At 37.3% G+C, this 15,645-nt stretch overlaps 1 protein-coding gene across 7 annotated transcripts in view; it reads right to left on the bottom strand.

Annotated features, from left to right (window-relative positions):
• Nucleotides 1–12,895: 12,895 nt before the first annotated feature.
• Nucleotides 12,896–15,645, bottom strand: part of GRB14 (growth factor receptor bound protein 14) — a 128,768-nt gene continuing 126,018 nt past the window's right edge. For 6 of the 7 annotated variants that reach the window (XM_045032932.1, XM_045032933.1, XM_045032934.1 and 3 more), the window contains one exon: nucleotides 12,896–13,612. In XM_045032932.1, coding sequence (XP_044888867.1) covers nucleotides 13,466–13,612 — 147 coding nt within the window. In that variant the 3' untranslated portion in view covers nucleotides 12,896–13,465. The remainder of the gene's footprint in view (nucleotides 13,613–15,645) is intronic. The other variant, XR_006582730.1, reaches the window with a different exon arrangement.

Consider the following 15,645-nt stretch of genomic DNA (forward strand, 5'->3'; position numbering starts at 1 on the left):
AAATATCACAGCACTAGTAGAGTATATACTGTATTGTTCATCAGAATTTTTTTGGCCCTTAATTTCTTAAACTATAACTATGTTTGCTACTGAATTTTGTTGACATGTTAGTCTGTACAAAGGCACTTTTCCATTGGCATGTTATTGACCCATTTTATCAGCAAGGGATCATCATGTGAATTTCACCAGTACCTGCTGGACGCTGCTTGCTCTTTGGCATAATACAACCTTTCAGATATATCCACTCAACCAAATACATTTTATACAAAAATAATTTAAATTCAACTTGAACCCAAGTTGCCACATAATATCAAACTCATGTATTAGCCCCATAGATTTTCATGTTATATTTTTCATAGCATGGAAGAAATGTGTGTATGCGGGTTAGAGGTTTTTCAGATTTACAAACCCCCAACATTTTAATGCTGAAAAAACACCCAATCACCATCATGCATGAGTTAAAAGAAAACTGCTGCATAAGATTTTTTTTTTTAATTTGGGGGTACAAAATGTGGATACTCATCATATGAATGGCAGCCAGTTGTAAAAGCTTTCCTACTTCATAACAAAAGTGATATCCCTCATCCACAAAAGGATATTTCATTGCCAGGCCTCTGTTCACTACTCAGATCCAATAAGGAATCTGAAATCTTCCAGTTGCCTTCAAAACAGTGACAGTTTCTGGTTTGGTTGGAAGAACCAATCCTTAATATTTTGTTGTAGTTCTTGTTTTAACCTCACATAGTGGTAACTGGTGCCGGTGGTGGAGGACCTTATCACCTCCAGGGGAAGCTCTAGCCTGAGGTCATTAAGGGTGGTGGTAGCCTTGTTCTTTACCTAGACTTTTCACCACTTCAGAATACAGCTGCAATAATCTCCCTTTTCACCTATTGCAGGCCAGACAGCTACACAATGCTAGAATGCAGACTTGCGCATCATGACAATGCATTAGTGACCTCAAAGCTCAATTACCATAGCAGACAATTTTTAAAATGCTCCAGCTGATAAATCTCAGCAGCCCTCTAAGCCACCCAGGTCGCAGGGCACAGACCACCTCTGTATTATGCTGTCTTCACCGGCTTGCTGTTGAATTCCACATCAAATTCAAGGTTTTGGTGTTCGCCTTCAGGGCACAGACCCCAACTTACTTGAGAGATCAGGTCACTGATTCAGAGTGATCTGGATCACTTGGTAAACAAGATGCAAGCAAACAATTTGTGTTTTAATGTGGCTAATTGTAAATGTATACATCTAGGAACAAAGAATGTAGGTCATACGGACAGGACACGGGATGCTATCACATGATTGGGCGTTGGGGTGGATAATCACTACCCCTGAATGTGACCTCCCAATGTGACACAGTCACCAAAAGAGCTAATGTAATCCTTGGCTGCATAAGCAGGTGTAATCTAAGTAAACAGGTTATTTTGCCCCTACATTTGGCACTGGTGTGACCGCTGCTGAAATACTGTGTCCAGTTGTGGTGCCCACAGTTCAAGAAAAATGTTGACAAATTGAAGAGCCTTCAGAGAAGAGCCATAAGAATGATTAAAGAATTAGAAAACATGCCTTATAGTGATAAATAGATTGAGCTTCTTGAATTTATCTTAACAAAGAGAAGGTTAATGGATGACTTGATTACAGGCTATAGGTACCTACATGGGGAACAAATATTCAATAATAGGCTCTTCAGTCTAGTAGAGAAAGGTATAACATGGAAGTTAAACACAAGTTCAAACTGGAAATAAATGGTAAAATTTTAACAGTAACCACCGAAACAATTTATCAAGGGTCATGGCAACATTGACAATTTTTAAATCAAGATGGGGTGTTTTTCTAAAAGATACGCTGTAGGAATTATTTTGGGGAAGTTCTGTGGTCTGTGCTATACAAGAGGTCAGCCTAGATGATCACAATGGTCTTTTCTGGCCTTGGAATCTATAAATCTCATCCTATAAGAGCATAGTCTCCCATGGCTAGAGCAGTTGAATTGTCAGCCTCAAGAGTGAAGCTGGAGACAGAGCTTACTCAGCAACTAACCCACAGACCTGGAACTCTCTTCCAAAAGAGATTGGAATGACTACAAACCTCAGTGCCTTCAGAAAGAAAAGTTTGACCCATTTATCCTTCAATACCCCAGAAGTCACATTTTTCAAACAAAGGGTCTATAAAAATTAGTCCCTAACAAAGAAAGTCTTGTGGTTAAGTTACAGAACTGAGATTTGGCTTCTGTTCCTGCTTCTTTTGCAAACACAGTATAGCATTAGGCAGGACCCTTAAATCTCTCTGCATCTGTTGCAGAACTCAACTGCAAAGTGGGAATACTACTACCTTGCTACTTCACTGGGAGGGGGTTGTGAAGTCCATGTATGCCTGTACAGTGCTCAAGTGATAGCGACAGGAGTACTTGGAGACACAAAATGGTGGAGAGGAAGAAGAGACACCTTGTGTTCACTACAATAATTTAGTCGCATACTCTGTAGTCAGATACCAAAGTGGTGCTCATGTTACAAGACAGATACATTCTCTTCTTTCTCCTACAGGTGACATGCTTAGTGGTATTCCTTGATTCTGGAATTTCCTCTCTATTGTTCCAACAGAGCTGGCGTTTGCTAAGTTTAAGGACATGCTGCATGTCCTATTGCAGAGACCTTTGCCCAAGGACACAATAAAGGGGACTGTACGTTTTGTTTCTTTGGGGAGGGGAGGATTTCATTGAGCCTACTTGTCACTGAGTTCAAAATGCTATGTATGAATACTTGCACTTGCAGTGTGTGACAGGAGTGGCATTATGAAAAATAATCAGAACATTTTTAAAAATCAATGTTCCATATAGAGATTACATGTGAAAAGAAAGCTATAACAGGAAAGAAGAGTGCTTCCTAAAATAGTACAAGGGCAGAATAAGAGCTTTTTAAAAGAACTTTCATTACTTTACACTGAACATATTTGCAGTTTCCAAATTTATGGGTGTAGCTGTTAACATGTGTATTTGCTTTTATAATAGCATTCTGGCTTATTGAGGTCACCTGGAATTATTGTTCTTTTACATTAAATTACCTTTTGTACAAGTTCATGCTGATTAGGGTTCCACCTGCTCAGTTCCTTACACCATCTTGATAGGTGGCAGGTTCATCATCAGGAAGGGGCAGTTAACTTACCTTTACATTTTAAATATCTGATGAAACTTTGAAGAGTATGAGGACTTCATTCAAGAGGCCACAACTCTAGAACAACTGGCTTATTTATTAAAGTGTCTCTTCATAGAATGTAAAATATTAAAAATACCTGTTGGAACCATTAGTCTGGAAGGGCTGGAGAGCCACAAGTTCAGTGTAAAAAACTTGAGTTAGAGAAGGCCACAAAACAAATCAATCGCATTGCCATGCTGCCTCATTGCAACTAACTGTTATCACACATTGGTGCAACATCACAAAGCAATGTTAGAATGCTCCACTGATTAGTTTGTCTTTCTCATACTCCATTTTTCTCCCAAGCTTCTTGGCTACTGAATTGAAGGTGGCATTTCTTTCTCTCATTTCTTCATGACCTCTCTTTATTTGTTCTGCATTCCTCCACACAGTCTGAACAGGAGAGCGATCTTGTGAGGGCTGTTTCTTTCCAGCACTATTGTACCAGCCAGAGCATCAGAATCTCTGATCAGAGATTCCAAAATAAATCCTTGCAAGGACCCTTCCAGCAACATGAGGCTCTTGAGTTATAAGTTCAGGATTGCTGAAGAATAAGTCTGTCCAGTGTGCCACCAATTAGTGTACAATTGTTTCCTATACGACTTTCTTCACAACCTTGAATACCTCCATCACTTCCCTTGGAAATTTGTTCCCTAATTCATTTGACCTATTGCTCAGACTTCTTTTGGTTTCTTAATATTCTCAGTTATTCTTCCCCTTGTTAATGTTCATGCCTTTCCTCTATTTATTTGTCGACTTGTAATACCCACTCCCATAGTCTATGTTTGGCCAAGTTGCAGTAGTTTATTAACCTTTGCTTGAAGGTCAGGCCTTCCAAGTTCTTTATCATTTTTGTAGCTTTTCTTTGGATCAATTCCAATGTGTTGATTTCTTCCCTGAACTGGGGGCAAGCAAACTGTCTAGCATACTCCAAATGTAGGCAAACCACTTCTCTGTGAAGAGGTCAATTAGCCCCTGCTCCAAGATGCTATTTCTCTGCCTGAACAACGTAGTATTGCACTGGCTTTTTTGCCACCCACATCACATTGTAAGTTAATATGCAGTTTATCATTATACCAATTTTTTCACCATTACTGCTTTGAAAGCATCTCTTTCCCAACATCACAATAAGTACATGTGCTTTAACCCTTCATTGCCACATTTCCCCAGAAGCAGATTCGTCATATTAATGAAACATGTGGGTGTAGCACTCACATTACTTTCAGTTGCACTTTTATTGTTATAGAACGTTTATATCACTCTGCAAATTTACAGAAAATAGACAAGGCACATTCCCTGTCCCTGAAGAGCGTAAAATATATCCAGCAATCAAATGCTCCTCCATGATAGGTCATTCACCAGTAGTAGTAGTTCAAAGTAGTTCAAAGTTTAAAATGAAAGGTGAGATGAAATTGTGCAAAGAGAAAAGAATAAAGGAAAAGAAGTTGTGCAGGGAGAGAAAAGACTAAAAAACCCAGAAAGAATACCATCAGCTAGTTCTTTCTGATCTTTAGAACTAATACGATGGCAACAGTAGGTTCATTCTTCTGACTCTGAATTCACACAAGATGTTTAGCCTTAGTTCAAAATGAAAGAAGCAGTAGGAGTGGAACAGATGTTTCTGATGGCCAAATTAGTAATTTTATTCATTATATTATTTATTTAATAGAACTAACAATAACAATCAATAATCCTTTTGTAGTAAATGGCACTATCCTAAGCAAAGAGCAAGCTATTGGCTTATTACAAGTATTTTCTTCTACAGCTTTGCTTCTTTCTTTGAGTCATTTTGTGAGGAACCCCTTTTTAGCACCTCAGCACCACTGAATATGCTGTGAATTGGTGTGGCAATTTATTTATAGCTACCTATAGATTCATAGAATCATAGGACTGAAAGGGACCTCGAGAGGTCATCTAGTCCAGTCCCCTGCACTCGTGGCAGGACTAAGTATTATCTAGACCATCCCTGACTGGTGTTTGTCTAACCTGCTCTTAAAAATCTCCAATGATGGAGATTCCACAACCTCCCTGGGCAATTTATTCCAGTGTTTAACCACTCTGACAGTTAGAAAGTTTTTCCTAATGTCCAATCTAAACCACGCTTGCTTCAATTTAATCCCATTGCTTCTTGTCCTAGCCTCAGAGGTTAAGAAAAACAATTTTTCTCCCTCCTCCTTGAAACAACCTTTACATACTTGAAAACTGTTATCATGTCCCCTCAGTTTGCTCTTTTCCAAACTAAACAAACCCAATTTTTTCAATCTTTCCTCAGAAGTCATGTTTTTCAGACCTTTAATCATTTTTGTTGCTCTTCTCTGGACTCTCTCCAATTTGTCCACATCCTTCCTGAAATGTGGTGTCCACAAGGGGACACAATACTTCAGTTGAGGCCTAATCAGCATGGAGTAGAGCAGATGAATTACTTCTTGTGTCTTGCTTACAAGACTCCTGCTAACACATCCCAGAACGATGTTTGCTTTTTTTTGCAACAGCGGCTTTTTTTGCAACAGCGCTACACTATTGACTCATATTTAGCTTGTGGTCCACTATGACCCCCAGAGCCCTTTCCATAGTACTCCTTCCTAGGCAACCATTTCCCATTTTGTATGTGTGCAACTGATTGTTCCTTCCTAAATGGAGCACTTTGCATTTGTCCTTATTGAATTTCATCCCATTTACTTCAGATTATTTCTCCAGTTTGTCCAGATCATTTTGAATTTTAATCCTATCCTCCAAAGCAGTTGCAACCCCTCCTATCTTGATATCATCTGCAAACTTTATAAATGTACTCTCTATGCCATTATCTAAATCAGTGATGAAGATATAGAACAGAACCAGACCCAGAACTGATGCCTGTGGGACCCCACTCATTATGCCCTTCCAGCATGACTGTGAACCACTAATAACTACTCTCTGGGAATGGGTGAAACAACAGTTTATTCCTGTTGTGTTTGTTAGCTTCTAATATAGTTTTCATTGATGTGGATTCCTTATGTTTTTTTTATTTACTGACCACCAGCGGCATAAAAGGTCCTGTACAAAACAGAGAACAATATCATTTCAAGTGTAAGCATCCTATTACCAGCTGTTTATTGTAGGTAAGATCACTCCCATTTTTGCAACAAATAGCATTAACTGCCAATAGTGTTATCAATTTACAGAGCACAGAAAGAGGAAATAAGGCAATACATTATTTTTTAATTTCTCTTCATATGCTTCTCTTAATTTATCTCAAAGAAAAGACAGGCATGGGTCAGTTAGTGTAAACCTAGAACATTTTCATAGAGAGAGAGAGCGAGAGTATATGAGCTATTATTCCCATTGCAACTACAATGAAAGCATCATTTTATTTCACCAGTGGTTTTCAACCTGTCGTCTGCAAACCCCTGGGGGATCCACAGACTATGTTTAAGATTTCCAAAGAGGTCCATACCTCCATTCAAAATTTTGTAGGAGTCCACAAATGAAAAAAGTTTGAAAACCACTGGGTTACACCTTTGCTGATAATGCATTGAAGATTTCCAATTTTGAAGTCTTAGGTCTCAATCCAGCATAGATTTGCATATCTGCTTAATTTTATGTGCTGTGAGTAACACCAGTGAAGTCAATAAGCCTATTCAAGGTACATAAAGTTAAGCTCCTGCATAAGTCTTTGTAGGACTGGGGCCTTAGGTTTTCTTTCCTACTACAGAAGCATAAACTGGGCCTTTTTGGGTACATATGTGAAGGAGTACTGCACTGGGGTAATAATATCAACAGTGTGGAAAATGAGTCCAATGACACATCCTCAAAATTATTGCTCCAGGGGCCTTCTTCAGGTGTAACTAAAAGCAGAATCTGGCCCTGGCACATCACGTGAAAGACAAGAAGTGTTTGAGTATAAGGTGTTTAAATAAAATCATTTTAAGATGTTTTACTATAATATTCTAACAACTACTGTTTTCAAAAGTGGGGAAAGGGTCAGTAGTTTGAAATAAGTATTGGAAAACAAAATCACCTTAACCTATATCCATGATGAAAAAAGTACAATTTGTATGGAATTAAAACATTAAGCAAACATCCTATTTGCAATATTTAAAATGCTGCTAAGTTAGGATAAGGTAAACAGTAGGAAAAAATGAATATTTTAATTATCCTCAGATAGTCTACATGTTCTCAAATCACACCCTAAAAATCAAACTTCAGAAGAATATAGAAGCCAACACACATGTGAAAATGGATATTACAAGTGAAATGACCTCAAATATATTTATATATTGGAAAAACATGTTAAGTCAAAGGACATAAAAGCTGCAGCTTCAAACACTATTCACAAGTTAGGAGTGAGAAAAGTGAAAATAAAAATTAAGCTTTTACTTTGTGTAGCTCACTATTTATCCAAGGGCACCTTCAATGTGTAATTTACCCATCCTGACAGGTGAAGCCAGAATATCAACATTTAGGCTATGTCTACACTACAGCTTATGTCGGCATAACTTGTCACTCAAGGGTGTGAATAAGCACATATCTCTGAGCGACATAAATTACACCAACACAAGCACCAGTGTAGACAGCCCTATACCACCACTCATTGGTTTTATTATGCTGACAGGAGAGCGCTTCATCAGATGCAGCACAGTGCTGTGTGTGTAGACAAGCCCTTATTGTAGGGACAAGGTGGGTGAGACAATATTTTTCATTGGACCAACTTCTGTTGGTGAAACAAACAAGCTTTCGAGTTGCACAGAGCTCTTCAGGTCTGGGAAAGGTACTCAGGGTGGAACAGATTGTTTAGCATAAGAAATTAACACATTCCAAGGGATTATTTAAGGTGAAGTGGCTCATTAACACCTCAGCAGTCACAGGACAAAAGTGGGGGTTTAGTGGGTTACAGATTATTGTAATAAGCCATAAATCGTGTCTTTATTAAGACCATGATTTTTAGTGTCTAGCAAAATTATGAATTTAAACTCTATTGAAGATAAGAGCAGCAAAGAGTCTTGTGGCACCTTATAGACTAACAGACGTTTTGGAGCATGAGCTTTTGTGGATGCATCCAACGAAGTGGGTATTCACCCACGAAAGCTCATGCTCCAAAACGTCTGTTAGTCTATAAAGTGCCACAAGACTCTTTGCTGCTCTTACAGATCCAGACTAACATGGCTACCCCTCTGATCATTCTGTGAAAAGTGTTTGCCCAGGGGCGATATGGTGTTTGTGTCTTTTATCATTTTTCTGTGTGAGTTCATTCATGAGCATAGTGATGGTCTCATTTTACACACATAGTTGTTATTGGGGGCATTTAGTGCACTAGATAAGGTATACCATGTGTGATAGGCATGTGTTGGCCCCATAGATCTTGAAAGGTGTGCTATGGGAGGAATAGATCATTGTAGCAGTGGAGATATGGCTGCAGATTTTGCATCTGTTGTTATAGCAAGGTCTGGTGCAGCTTTGAGTTGATAGGCCCTAGTCTGTGGGGAGCTTGAAACCATTAATGACATAATTATTTTAAAGGGGAAAAAAAAGCAAAAATTTTCTGTCAGCAAATAACTTTACTACCATCTCATGTGATAGGTTCACTGCCGCCTCTGAATTTAATCCTCTCTCATGTCCTTCTCTGCTTTTAAAAAAAATCTTTCAGGCCTTTTTTTAATTAATTATACAAATCATTAGTATTAAAAAGGTAATGTAATGGTTTCAAGAACAAGCTTCACAGACTATCTGCATATTTAATCATCTCTACTAATAAATTTTTAATCATTCATTGAGTTCAGGTTCTTGTCTTGAAGCTTAACTTGATAACAAACCTAGCAACTGGTAGAACTAATTGGTACAGAACAAGTGAATAATTTATAAGAGGAAAAAGCACTGGGTGTTCTGAAGGTGCGCAGAGACCGCCAGTCACAGATATTTCCGGGAGGCAATAGGCAAACAGCAGCAGATGGGAGGAATTCCATGATACACTGCTGACATCCAGAGGCCAACTTTCAATATTGTTCACATTTCTTTCGGTTGGACTATAAAGCCAACTATAAAGTCAGATTCATTACATTTTAAATATTCATACATTTCATTAAAGTTAACATTAATTGGGCTACCATACACATTGATTATGCATAGACCATCAAGTGTTTAACCTCCGAAAGCTTGCAAGCTTCAAATAACACAGTGTGTCCCATCTAGGATGACTTCAGTGAAATCTTCAGCTATGGCCTGAATTAGGAAAAATTGCATTCCAATGCTAAAGGATAACAATTTAAAATATCAGAGAAATAATAAAAAAATTAATTGCGTTAACTGAATGGGAGAATTGGTGCAAGTTATGTCTTGCTACCATATGTTTGCAAAGAAAATAACTAATAAAAAGGTAGTAAAATCTCATTGACTGATAGACTATTTAAAGTATAGTGTGGAAGCTTCCAATTACATATTTATAAAAATGTTTAACATTCAAAATATAAATTAGAGTCAGCTGCTCTTCTTTTAGGGAAAATGATCATTTCAAATTGTACATTATATTAAAAACAAGATGATTGATCTCTTGAACCAGGAAAGGTAAAGTCAGTCATAATAAAAAAAAAGAAATCTACAAAATAGATTTTTCTTCCCTCAGAGAAAACAGAATACTACAAATCCCACAAATAGAATGCCTATGCCACTGGCAACTTTTGACAGAAGACTGAATTCTTCCCGAAAGAACCAAATTTTAGCCAGTGATATATCTAATGCTGTAGTATTTATTAGGTTAGCCATGACTCAAAGCACTTCAGATCATACTTAACTTTAAGCATGTGCTTTAAGTCAATTTGACTTGAGCACATAAAATGCTTTGTTGAATTGAAGACTTGCCTGTTACATACAAAAAATTTACAATCTTAATAAAACCTTGGAGTTTTTTACTTTACATTAAGAGAGTTAGGAAATGGCAGATATGTCACGTAAACTGAATTCTGCTCTTTGAACATATGTATTGGATAGTCTTTAATTATATAATCAATTTTCTTTCCCCACAGATCCCCCTCCCTCAGGGCACAGGATAAAATATGCTCAAAGAATGAGGTAGCTGTTTAATACTTCTTTTTATTCTCATAATTCAGTGTGTGTCACTATGCCTTATTTACTGTTCACCATCCAAATTCTGCACTGAATACTGAATTCTCTTTTCAGGAGGTTTTCTGTAACAGTCAATGCTGTAGTATCAAAGTGTCTCTCAAACTTTAATGAGTTCATTTACCTGTGAGATAGGAATGTTTATCATCCCCATTTTACAGAGTGCCAACTGAGGCACAGAGACTACAGCCAAAATTTGCAGTGTGCGCACTAATTATGGTTCCTCAACAATTGGGCACCCAACTTGAGACATCTTGGAACAATTTTTCAAAGTATTTAATATTTTTAATGTCCAGTAGTTTTGCCATTGACTTCAAAGTGTCCCAAATTTCACCCTTTATACATTCCATGCACTGTGCAGACACTAACTAATCCTTACAACATGAGGTAGGTGAGAAAGTATCACCCCTATTTTGCAGATGAGGAAGCTGATAGAGAGTCCCAAAGTCACATAGAAATTAGATGGTGGAGTCAGCATTGAAACTCATGGATTGCCTTCTCAACTTGGGCACCAAGAAAATGAGAAATATATAATTAGGGGCCACCTGGCAAATTTTTGGTTTAAGTGACAGCATCACATTGAAAGTTTTGGTAGAAGCAAGAATAGAAGTAAATTTATCCTAGGTGAGATTCATCTGTCTTATTCACTAGGTGGCTTCCAACTTTTACTGCAAATGAGGCACAGTCCACCTCATGTAACCTTAATGAGTGGCTAACAGAAAGCTTGATAAACAAGTCTGTACAATTTTGCCTGTTTAAAACTTTTTTTTAGAATGCCAATAGTTTTTACATATTAACCTCTCATTCAAGTTGCTTTTTCAGGTACTTCTACCACTATAATTTGATCAAAACCATTTTTTTAAAGTGTTGTCGTTTAAATACCAACTTCGATTTTTACGACTTATAATGTTTGGGTTTGATCAATGCTCTCAAAACACTACACAAATAAAAGAAAACGTGTATATTTGAAAATAAGATTTTATATTCTCAGACAAATTTCAGCATAATTTTCTGCTTTAGACTATTTTGTCACAAGGGTTGTTAAAGTAAAAAAAGACAACATTTTTGTCTTGAATACTTCCCAGGTGAAAAGCATCAAAAATGTTCAGACAGTATGCCAGCTGACTGTGCAATCTTTTTCCATTAATTTAGCATTTGTGAAAAGTTCTGGATTGGAGAGCCATGGAGTCCTCTGTCCATAAGACAAATAAAGCAAAGTTGGTAGTTCAAACTACTGAATTTACATTTCTCATCCCTGACCTAGAGCAACCCAAGGTGAAAGGATTCGGTCTCCACTTTCATTCAGTGGTTAACTTCTCCACGGAGAAAGCTGATGACTTGAGTGCCAAAATGGCAATTATGGTATTTTTTAAAATGACGCTTTCCTGCTATGAAATGAACCAAAGTAAACAACTTGTTTTAGGTGTCAGATGACAACCTGTGGTCATTTGCCTCAGACAGTGATGTGGAAGATGTTTCTCTCTTTCTCACATTTGCAATCCCTGGAGCTGTGCAATGCCCGCAAGTAAACCTATATACATGGTTAAATTGGGGTTCAACATATTTCATTAAATAATGCAATAGCAACTTGGGAGCATTTTTAATTAAAATTATTCTTAGAATATAATTTGAGTTTATTTTCAGGTTTAAAAGTTGAATGTATTTGGGATGCAAAAACCTTAAAATTCCGTATTAATTTGAATGAGCAACACAAGTTGCATCTTCAATGCACGTTCTGGAATGTTGCTCCTCTAAGGCCTGGTCTCTAGTAGAAAATTATGCCACCTTAACTACATGACTCAGGGATGTAAAAATCAATTCCCCTGAGCGCTGTAGTTAGCTGAACTAACCCCCACTGTAGACAACATTAGGTTGATGGAAGAGTTCTTCCTTTGATGGGACTACTTGCCTCAATGGGGAACCTCTCCTGTTGGTGTTATGTCTGGTAGTGTCTACACTGAAGTGCTACAGTGGTGCAGCTGTGGTACTATACTGTTGTATTTCAAGTGTAGACAAGCCCTCGGGCTCTACTGTCATTTTGAAAAACATTTTTACATTCAAGAGGGAAGGGGCTCTGGTGTGTGGCACACATTGGGTAGGGTTTTTTTTTTTTTGTTTTTTTTAGTTTTTATGGAAGTACTAGAAGCCATGTAGCTATTTAAAGCACTTTTGGAAATGGGCTGGTAGCTAATATTGCAAATTTGAACTAGTTGCTTTCCAATTGGTCAATAGTGCAATCTTATCAGCAGACTGTTAATATTGTAGGCAATCGTTTGGAGGAGGGTTTTGGGGTTTTTTTTGAACCACACACACAGACAACCATAATCCAGTTTAACTCTTATCTTAGGAGGAGATAGCATTCCACATACCCTTACTTCAAAAATATAACACTAAAATCAGGGCCCTCTTACATGCCTATGGATAAATAAAAGATTGTGCATGTACACATGCACATTATGTGCACTGCAAAATACATATATGCATGCTCATATGCACAACAGCTCCAAATCTGTACAATAAAATGTGGCTCAAGTCACTACTTAAAAGAGAAAACCTATAAAGGATACTATCACAGCAGCAATAGTACAATTCATAACACAACTGATCCAGAATTAGTCAAGATATTAGAAGTAATTTTAATGGGTTAATTCAGAATATTTTCACTTTTGAATGCAATAAGCCACAAAATAGCATTTAAAAATATAGTGCAAAATAATTTTGATTTACAAATTAAGTACGATCCAGCTTCTAGAGTTTTTCCACCCAAAGTTGATGTTATACTCCACACACACAATTTCTATTCAACAGTGTAGAGTACTTCTGAATACAATTAACTCATTTATTAGTCATCTATTACTAACAAGGAGGCACCCTCCAATTTTATTTTGGTAAATAAAGTTGCATAATATTAAAAATATCTGTTTGCATTTGAAAAAGATTCCAGTGCTGCAACATTACATAATTTCACATGAAATATTTTTTTCTGAAGTTCATTTGACTGTAAAGTTATTTTGCAGTGACAATTACAATGCAAAGTACTTTCTGTACAGAGCATATAAACTTTTCTTTGCATCTGAAAATCACAACCATTTCAAAATATTGACTTTTCCCCCTAGGAAATTGCCTTGGAAAAGTGTTCTAGGATCTCCTTTTTTCTATTTGGTGAACCAACTTGGTTTTGGTTAAAGAGCAATTCGGGCACAATAGTGTTTTAACTTGCAAGGTAATACTCCTTTATTGAGCTGGTAGAACTCCACAAGCTGGATGAGATCAGTAAATCTGGTGTGACCATCATCCAGTGTACAGAATAGCTTTCCATCATCTTCCAGCTGTAAAAGGGAAAAAACACAAAAAATAACAAAACACTATTGAGCTACAGTGTTTGTCAGACATTCAAAATATGTACATTGTTGATCTTTAATGAAATCAGGCCTTGTGACATCTTTGTGTAGATTCATTGTCCTGAGTTATTTATAGTCTGTGGGGAAGGGGAGAAGCTTAGTGTTCATTCATAGCAAATTCAGAAGTGACCAGTAGAAAAGTAGTACATTCTCTAACTTCTTGTCAATTTTAGGCAAATGCATAAGGTAAAAGGAAGCAAGACTGAATATGTATTAGAACATTAGGCCATGAAAATTGCTAACATCAGCCTATTATGCCTTTGCTTTTATTCAGAAAGAACATCTGATGATATCACATGCAAAGATTTAATTGGAACCATAAAAACCTTGAACCTTCATAAAACAAGAAATCTGAATTTAGGCATTCTCTCTCTCCAAACAAAGAGGTGTCATATTAGAACTACTTTTTATCCTATGCTCGTTATACTAGGTACACAGAAAATTGAGTATATTTTGTGTAGCAGTAGGTGGCTGTATATTCATAGTTACTTTCGTGCATTGACATAGCCTTTTGCTGCAGAAGGTGCTTCCAAGCAGCAGCCTTCTACTGTTGATTACCATGATGGTGGCAGTACAGTAATATGTTCATTGCTACCGGAGGGAGCAACAGGGGAGCAGGAGGAGAGGAAAAAGAGAGAAAGACTCCTGCTGCTCCAGACAGCCATGTTTATACTAGCATGCTAACCACAGGAAAAGAGGAGGAGGAGGAGGAGGAGAATACCCACTGTAAGGTTATCTTGGCTAACTTTAAAATACACACACACACACACACAAAGATTTACAGGGAATATTTCCAATTTTAAACTATTACAAATGAATAGCCCCATAATTTGCATCACCTAATTAATTCTTAAACTAATTCTTTGGCTAACAGAATATCCTCAATCAGCAGAAAAGGGAATCTGAAGCCCTGGTACTAAAACATTTGATACTTAACAGTAATATTGATCAATTAATGAAAGATGGCAATTTTTCAACAGTGGATAGTAGTGTACAAAAGAAGACCCTAAAATGGTGATCACATTGCAGCATCAGTTACTGCAGCATAGAGGAAAGATGGATAAAATTAGTTCTCTTACCTGTAATTAAGGTTTCTCAGTGTAAGCAGCAGTTGCACTGGCCACAACTACTGGGTTATCCTACCCATTCTAAGTCTGGAGGCAGCTTCTAAGTTCCTTTTTTTCAGATTTCACCAGTCCAGGACAAACACTACTAGGTAAGGAAGTGTTAACATATGTCACACTATGGGTCTGATAATGCCTATTTTCCAGCAAGAAATATGAAGATACACTGTCATCCATGGGACTGCATGCATACAACTATCATGCCAACATGATAGACATTGCAGAGCTGAGGCATTTGTTAATCAGGAATTAAAATTTAACAGTATTTTTTGTTATTCCCAAACTGATGTTTGCCTTGAACTGAATTGCATGAATATTTCCTCAAGGGAAACACAGCTTTTCAGCAGATTAATGAAGAAAACAGTGTCCAAGAATCTGACATGTTCAGCATGTTTGCAAGGTTGTTATTCCGAATGATCAAGTTTTTATTAGAAGATGATTGTCCAAGAACTAGTGTAATTGTATCCCTTTCCTCTCTCAACTTGAACAGCTGAATAGCCATTAGCTTTCTAGACATTAGAAGAGCAGAATATATGGAGATTAATTGATAGTGGCGGCCCAGAGTCATAAAGCATAAATTGGGAATGGAACATACAGCAGTGAAGGATTTAGTTTTTTTTAAAGGAACATTCAAACATTTTCATAGATGGTGCATCTCAAAGAGAAACTGTCTCCTACCATTTCCCCTTTCAGCTTTCCAATCACACATCCATTTGTGATCGTGCAACATTCCTGCATGAATTGCTAAATAAATTGCTAATATTGGAGAAGCTGGAGAAATGCTGCTCTAAATACAGGAACTCGTTTGATGTGTTCTCTCAGATCTGGCAGGCTGGA

This window comes from Mauremys mutica, chromosome 10, assembly GCF_020497125.1.
Source record: "Mauremys mutica isolate MM-2020 ecotype Southern chromosome 10, ASM2049712v1, whole genome shotgun sequence".
NCBI lineage: Eukaryota > Metazoa > Chordata > Testudines > Geoemydidae > Mauremys > Mauremys mutica.